Source organism: Aplysia californica, unplaced genomic scaffold, assembly GCF_000002075.1.
Source record: "Aplysia californica isolate F4 #8 unplaced genomic scaffold, AplCal3.0 scaffold00082, whole genome shotgun sequence".
Lineage (NCBI taxonomy): Eukaryota > Metazoa > Mollusca > Gastropoda > Aplysiida > Aplysiidae > Aplysia > Aplysia californica.
In genome coordinates, this window is record NW_004797352.1 from 1,346,368 (window position 1) to 1,354,860 (window position 8,493).

The 8,493-nt window shown below is 40.1% G+C and overlaps 1 protein-coding gene across 2 annotated transcripts in view; it reads left to right on the forward strand.

Moving 5' to 3' along the window:
• Positions 1-8,493, forward strand: part of LOC101851026 — a 27,680-nt gene continuing 19,187 nt past the window's right edge. Inside the window, exons 1-3 of one of the 2 annotated variants that reach the window (XM_005094465.2) lie at positions 1-72; positions 2,492-2,601; positions 7,729-8,453. In XM_005094465.2, the coding sequence (XP_005094522.1) occupies positions 2,517-2,601; positions 7,729-8,453 (810 nt within the window). In that variant the 5' untranslated portion in view covers positions 1-72; positions 2,492-2,516. Of the gene's footprint in view, positions 73-2,491; positions 2,602-5,902; positions 5,931-7,728; positions 8,454-8,493 lie in introns of those variants that run through there. The other variant, XM_035968784.1, reaches the window with a different exon arrangement.

The following is an 8,493-nucleotide window of genomic DNA, read 5'->3' on the forward strand; positions in this document are numbered from 1 at the left end:
CTGCTACTTTCGATCATTACCAGCTACAGAGAACAAAACGAAGAACTTACCAACGGTGTGCTTTGTGAAAAGGTTTTGAAATGCTTGACTATTTTGTAGGAGTTTCAATATAAGTAAAAGTTGATGCAACGTTTATTACCACTTCGTCGATGTATTCCTCTCGAACAGTGGAGTGGAAGGAAGATAATAAATACGAAGGCCTAATAAATATTTACAAACAAATCACCATGGTGATTATGATGCTTCCGCTTTTTTAATGACATGATAACAAATTGCAGAGCTGTCTTAAGTTTGGAAATTGAATTAAATTTATGTGAAAGGTCATGAAAGTGGGAAATATAGATCTCTAGATCTAGATCTAATTCTGTCAGTCTAGCCGTACTTAGATCTAGGTTTGGCCCTATCGACTCAAGCCTGTGAAGTACACACAGGTCTCATTAGATCTAGATCTAGATCTAGTAATTATTCAGGTTCAAATACATGCAAGTCAGTAAGGGCAAGGCACCTTTTGGTTTTGTCTGAAATACAAATACTTTAGGCATTGCAAACTAAACATTTCATTTACAATTCAGCCATCAATATTAAGTACGGCTAGCCTGCCAGTCTAGCCGTATTTATCTTAGGCCTAGGCCCTATTAACATTAGAAAACAGGAGGTTTAAAATACATGCACTGTCATTAAGGCTTAAGGCACCTGGTTTCATCTCAAATACTTAAGGTACTGCACACAAAAAATGTATATTTACTATAGGCCTATTTTTTGTAAATGGTCAGTCTAGCCATCATATTAAGAATAAGTACGGCTAAACTGGCAGTCTAGCCGTCATTAAGTACGGCTAGCCTCTTCCTTCTACCAGACATTTTGTGATTCCAACATGTGAAATTTGGTGCAGTGTGCGCCCAAAAGATCTGCCATTTTCTATACTAGATTCTAGTACTAGACTCTATAGCTGCCAGTGTTGGGTAGCACAGATAGAGTCTACTTTTTAAAAAAAAGTAAAATGTGAGTTTTGAATTCGAAATCGACTTCAGAGCAGCCAGCGTGCAAACATTAAACAAGCCTGAAACTTTGACATTTTATTAAACATCATTTCGTTTTATATCATATTTTGTTTTAATCTATTGTGGATAGATGCCAAAAGTATTGATTGTATTAGATATATATGCCTATATAAGAGCAGCTGAGAATCAATTGTTTAAGTGTTTACTATCGCTCCAACATCCAGGTGCTCTTCTTTTAGTTCAAACCAACATATCATTGGCTTTCTGGGTAGGCCTACCCTACATAATCCATTATAATTTGCAGATATCAATGATTTTCAAGAAAATCCCAATCCTATTGCTAAAACATTAAATTGTGGGATAAGAGTACAGGGCAGCTTCTGATTTGTGATCGATATAAAGTCAAAATTTTCGTGTAAAACTGATAAAAATGAACAGGAAAAGCATTATACAATGCCTGAGAATGAGACAAAAATGATCTCGAGTACTTCCTTTTCTTTTACTTTTTTAGCGCGATGGCATGTAGAGGCTGGCTATGTTTGTGCTCCGAAATCATGATTATCCCCACCCCAATGAGGTGGCAATTAGTTATCTTTTTTCGGGAGGAACGCTTTGGGAATAATAGAAAGAGTTTTACCTCCTCACTTTCCAGCACTTTAAATTTTGATAGATCAGAACGATGAGTATATGCTTTACTTCTTGGTCTTCCAGCCTCTGCTCTTTGATCTACAGAGGAGAATATTTCTCCAATAAAATGGAAGAGTTAGAAGAATTAAAGGTTAAGATGACATGTGGCTTCTGCTGTGGGCGATGAGACCAATTCTGGCAAAGAAAAGTTTGCTATATTTTGAACATTTTAAAGGTCCACTTCCACTTGTGGATGTGTGCAGCAATTAGAGCCGCTTTTTTTGGTGCGCCAACCTTGCGGTTCCCTGTACTTTTGGGATTCTGAAATCAGGCATTCTTTCAACGTGTCCAGCTCTTCGAAGCTGAATCCTTTGGAGCTTAGAAAACAGACTTTCAGCATTTGCCTTTTAAGCTTTTGAGAACGTTGATGTCGGGTATTTTATCCTGCCGTTTGATACCAAGGATTGTCCTGAGGCATTTCATATGGAAATAATTAAGCTTCTTGGCATGGCTTTGGTACACAATCCAGGTCTCGGCTCCATACAACATGGTCGGTAGGACCACAACATTGTAGACTTTCAATAGCTTGATACATACTGACTAAACAAAGCACCCCATGAACTTTCTCGCCTTTGGCATTCGTAAAAAGAATGGTCACTGCTAAGTGTGTCTTATTTCTTTTCTTGAGTCAATGTCTAGCAGATATTTATAAATTCCCTTTTTGGTGGGTAGGGGGATTCTGATACGGGGTTTCAAACATTTGGCTTGAAATGATTTATGCAAGTGTATTTTTAACTGTTGTATCTGCCATTTATAAAACACTTTTGTTAATGCTCAGTATCAATCTCTTTTGTTGTAAACAGATTCTGTGAGCACAGTACATAGCACATGGGCTCTGCAAGTAGCACCATGTTTGGGAGTTCCCAGAGAAAGGGAAGTCGAGCAAGCTCTATTAAACAAGCTGCACCCTCAGGTAGTCAAAACTTTCTCTTCCTATTTATTTATTTTTTATATGTGAACATGAATATATATATATCTTGAACGGATGAAATGTTGACAGATTATAAAATTATATATATGAAAGTATAATTCCGACTTGGCTGAAACAGGACTGCTATCTTTGTATGAAAAGTTAGGTCAACTGAAGAGCTAATTTGTGAGACTTTCGTCCAGTCCACTTCATTAAGTCACACCCCAGAAGGAAGAAAGTTTAGCTGAGTTATCCATTTTGGTTTGATAGGAGATTTCAGTTCCAGAAATCCATACTTCCAAGTTTTACGGACGGTGTTTTATTTTGGCAAGCTCCTTTTGTATCTTTGTAATGTATGTTATGTCTACATCTTCGGTGGCTTAACGACAAGAACAGAACTTTCTCCTCTTTCTTTGTGGATTAAAACACTTTTTGCTTTACTGTTTTCAGGTTTAAATTTTCTCATTAGGTAATTGTCACTGTCATTACTGGTGAAGGAAATGCCCTTTGTAAACTTATTTGCTTAATTTCATTAAAAACACCACTGTATGGTATATGACATTCTGTTCCGTCAAACTTTTAGGAATAACTGGTCACATAATTATGCTGTCCATTTGAGTGATGTTGCTCTACATCATTGGATACCAATCTCCTTTTGGCTACACCAGCTGTGTCATGACATAACATTGTGCCTGTCTGTGCCAGTCATGAGCCATGGCAAATTAATAGTACTGTAGTGATCTGTAAAGATGCGATATGAAGTACAAGTCTAGATCTGTGAAAATTTGATGATACTTTGGTTTGCATTCATACGTACGTATATAGATTAGATGTCTTACGCTCATGTGATATACACAAAATATGCACATGTATATTATGATATAATATATGGGAATATTTATAAACGTTCATTGTTGTTTTTCTGTTAAGCAGCTTGCCTCCAGCTTGTTAATTGTAGATTTGAATGTAGTTTTGTCATTGGGAAAAAAATTGTGAGGTAGCCCCTTACGACACTGTAGGATTACTTAAGAGGTAGGACCACCGTCGAATTGAATGGCCATTTCCAATAAGACCAAGGCAAATGTGCCAACTTAGAAAAAAATGATGTTAATGATTCGTAAACTAACCATGCCTGGTGATTCAATATAATAACATTATTGTTAAATTTTTTCTACACCTGTGAACAACATGAAATCCCAACAATGTAAATGCCATCTCTAATTGTCGGCCGATTTGTGAAGTCTCCATCGTCTATTTGGTTATCCCTGTGAGCACTTAGTCAAGAGCCAAGCATCAGAATATTGAAACTTTCACAATCGTGACAGGAATCACAGCTGTAAAAAAGAAATAACACTTTAATTTATAATGTCGCATGTCCCCCTGAAGACTCACATTTTGCAACGGATCCGTTAGCTGGCCTGTTTATGCCCATTTACCATTTCAGTCCTCTGAGGATATACAACAACGCAAACTGTTAGAAACATACCACTATCATTCTCATTTTCCTTCTCATCCTTTTCCAAGTATACCCTTTTGCTGCTGGGTGAGCTCTCGAAAATAATTACAGTATAGTAAAGTGCTTTTCCTTAGGATATAGATAATGTCCACTCCAGAAACTGAATTAACAGCTTTTATTTTTTAAGTTCAAATATTACTGTGCCCTAGATAAAAGTGTGCTTTCTCGACACTTTATTGAACGTGAGTGATACCTATGGAGTGCATTTCTATCCGGAAAACATTACAGAAGTCTTCCTTTGAGGTTCCTTTCAAGAGTTCTTTAAATAATAAGGCATAACAGCATTTTCAACCCAGAGATGCTGTACACTTCTGCGTTATGTGTAACCTCGTACAAATATTCATAGTTTTCTGAACCTGTATAGAATTCAGGGTGTTATATGTTAGTATATTTTCTCTAGAGTACTATTCAAAATTATAGTGTTCTACACAAATTTTTAAAAACGTTAATTCTTGTTTATAAAAGTGTCTCTAGTTGGTGTATTTAAATGGGCGTGTCTCTTCTTTACTGTCCCAGCACGTGCTTTTCTTAAATTCTTTTGTACTTTGGTCTGATGTTACCCATGCTACTTGCTCTGTGTGTGGTCTCGAAGAGTTCAGTCCATTGTTGACAATCTGTATTGTAGTTTTCTTTTTTAACTTTGGTTTGTTTCTCTGAAAGTTTTTAGATTAGTACAAATCGCTCATCCTTCAGGTGTGAGAGGGCTGCCTTCATCAGTGGAGTATTGTAACGTGTTGCTCGTCTTCAGACTCTTTTGTCTTGATTCCACAGCTTGTGTTTGGAACAGAATGGGTTGTTACCTTTGGCTTCTCTCATTTTCTCTTTCTGCTGATACACTGTCATAAAGGGGAATCCCCCCCCCCCCCTTTTTTTTTGCACCACAATTTAGTAAGAAGAGGCAAACTGAACGAGATTTTTGCCAAAGGTAGGCTACAAAATATGCTCTGTGTGTGTGTTTGTGTGAGTGCGTGTGTATGTGTGTGTACGTTTGGGTGTGTGTGTGTGTGTATGTGTGTGTGTGTGTATGTATGTGTGTGTGTGTGTGTGTGTGTGTGTGTGTGTGTGTGTGTGTGTGTGTGTGTGTGTGTATGTGCATGTGTGAAAGAGAGGGTGTGTGTGTGTGTGTGTGTGTGTGTGTGTGTGTGTGTGTGTGTGTGTGTGTGTGTGTGTGTGTGTGTGTGTATGTGCATGTGTGAAAGAGAGGGTGTGTGTGTGTGTGTGTGTGTGTGTGTGTGTGTGTGTGTGTGTGTGTGTGTGTGTGTGTGTGTGTGTGTGTGTGTGTGTGTGTGTGTGTGTGATTTAATGTAAATATTTTGAAATTCTCTTAGCTGTTGTTTTTTTTTCATCTTGCACGATAAACCTCTTTGATCACTCCCATGCCTGTCCCGTCAGGCTGTTTCTGTGAATAAGCATTGAGCTACCATATGATATTTGTGAAACTTTGGAAAGGCGACCATGATGTGGAGAAGGAGGAAGCTGGGAGTGTTGGTTATGTTATTTTTACTCAATATGCCGGTTTGCTTTCAAACGGTATAAATAATTATTACTCATAATTACCTCACACGTATGCACACAGATAGAAAAACTCAATCACTAATTGTGATTGTGTCTTCCTGGTTGAGTAAAGTTGTGGTAAGAGCACAAATAAAGCGTCTATTATCTGATGAAATAAATTATAATCATAGCAAATCGTAAAACCGGAAAGCAAATGTTCTCAACGGAACCATACCGTCTTAGCTGCATAAGCTATTTGTCATGTAATATTGCAAATCAACCAGGAAATAAAATCATTACGATGTCATGGCTGTGCACATGTGTAAGCTTGAATTGTTTGTTGATTACACTTATCCTGTTCACCGTACAATGCTTTGACGACAAGATTAAAGAATGAATGTTCATAATTTATGTATTAAATTACGAATACGCGTATCCAATGCTCTAGAGATCATTGATGTGCTTTAAAGGATTTCATTTATCCAACTATTTAAAAACGGATGAACTATAAACCATTTCGACTTCGACTTTTCCCCATGTTTTTGTCTTTTCGCTTGTAAATGAATATATATGAAACTAGTATATCAACAGTGAAAACTCTAACTTCAAAACTTTAATGTAACGCAAAGTTATTTTCTTGGCACCGTATGTCCAACGGCGATATCCTCGAAATTTGTTGTTTCTTCTGTTTTCAAAGCTCCCCGCGATCTTCTCTCGGTCCTGTCTAAGATAAACTTGAAGTGGTAAAGTCCCGTTGTTTGACCGGCCAGTGTTTACAGAGATGTTAAATCCATGCCATGCCATGCCTCATCACACACCACAGTACATGTACACCACCCCACCCCACAGCATAGCTCTCGTGTCTAGAGGCACGGTGTTCGCCTCTCATTCAATAGGTTTCGGGTTCGAAACCTGACAGTGACGGAAATGTTTCTCCACTAAAATGTTATCCTTTCACTTCCTTTCCTGCTCTCTATAATCATATTGTTCTGTCATCTACTTTCTTCTCCACTTTGTGCCCCCCCCCCCCTCATCTGGGCTCCTGACTCTTTCTAGTGCTGCTACTGGCTCCTTCTTATTGCTGTCTTTACATCCTTCTCGGGCAAGGGAGAAACGGAGGTCCTGTTTGCAAATTGTGCATGTTAGAAATCCCTTGGTGATCTTAAAATCGATAAGAATAGGCCTTGGTTCCAACTCTGGGAAAATTCAAATTCAATTCCAACCAAACGGAAAATGATTAATGTGTCTCGTACGCTCATATAACCTGAAGCAGTTGCGAGCGCCATAACATATTTACTAAACAAAGCAAAATAAAACCACCAAATAAACCCCACACCACCCCAACACACGCACTACACTTCACCAGACCACGTCACACCATCCCACACCACACTACACCACCCCACCCCACACCACACCACATCACCCCCACATTGCCCCACCCTACATCACACCACACCACCCCTCCCTACACCATCCCACATCACACCACCCCCACCTCCACACCACTCAAAACAATACCACCCCACACCACCCGCCACCACACGCCACCCTACACAACCCCACTCCACCTCACTCCACCCTACACCACACCACCCCACCCCACCAGACATACTACACCACACTACACCACACCACCATACATCACACCACACCACACCACACCACCCCACCAGACACACTGCCCCACACGGCTCCACACCACACCACTCCACCCCCACACCACCCTACATCACACTACCCCACACTACCTCACACCACACCACTCCACCCTACACCACCCTACATCACACTACCCCACATCTCACCACACCACCCCTCCAGACACACTACACCACACCATACCACCCCACAGCACCCTACATCACACTACCCCACATCATACCCCCCCCCTCACCACCCTACATCACACTACCCCACCCCACACCACACCACATCACCCCACCCTACCCCACCCCTCACCACACCACACCGCCTCACCCCACACCACGCCATACTACACCACACCACAACACCACCCTACACAACACCACTCCACACAACACCACCCCTCACAACAACACCACCCCACACAACACCACCCCACACAACTCCACTTCATACCTTTTCTCTCTCCTCAGCTAAAGGAGATGACCAGCTCAAGCTGCAGTCATCTCAGAAGCTTGGAAAGCCTCGCAACAATGGAGAAGACTCACCCACAGAACCAGCAGCTCCCAAGAGAACAACGGATGGTCAGACTCAGAGAAACAACGACAATGATGCAAGCCTCCCAAAGACATCAGCTCCACAAAATGATGCTCCTGTGTTGAAGGATGAATCTGATCAAGAGTCTAAAAATTTAAAAGCTGATCTTGAAAGAGAACTACTCAAGCTGGATTTAAATCCTCAGAATCTACTTTCGTGCATGAAGCTCTTAACAGAAAATCAAAATTTGTGTGAAGCTTTCATGAGTGGAGTTAAAAGTGTGATACATTTGAGAGATGGTGACAAAACTCAGCTTGAAAAATATCTTCAGATTTTGAACGAACATTTTCATAGTGCTACCCCAAAAAACAGAACGCTATTGGCTGATTTCGTTGCTCACTTGAATTTTTGTGAAGATTCATATAAAATCAGTCGAAGTATTCTTGATCAAGCAGGCCTTGTAAATTTCAATGATACGTTTGTTGTTGGCTTGAGAAAAATGTTAGAGGTTGACATCTCGTGTCTGACCTACCTGCGATATCACTGGTGGAATTTTTCTGATAGTAGCACAAAATTTGCAGCAGGAGCTGCCACAGTCGGAATTTTAAAGGAACTTGTCCAAGATATTGTAAATCTTGTGGGGACTGATGGAAAGAAACTGGTACGACCGATTCTCTCTCTCTCTCTCTCTCTCTCTCTCT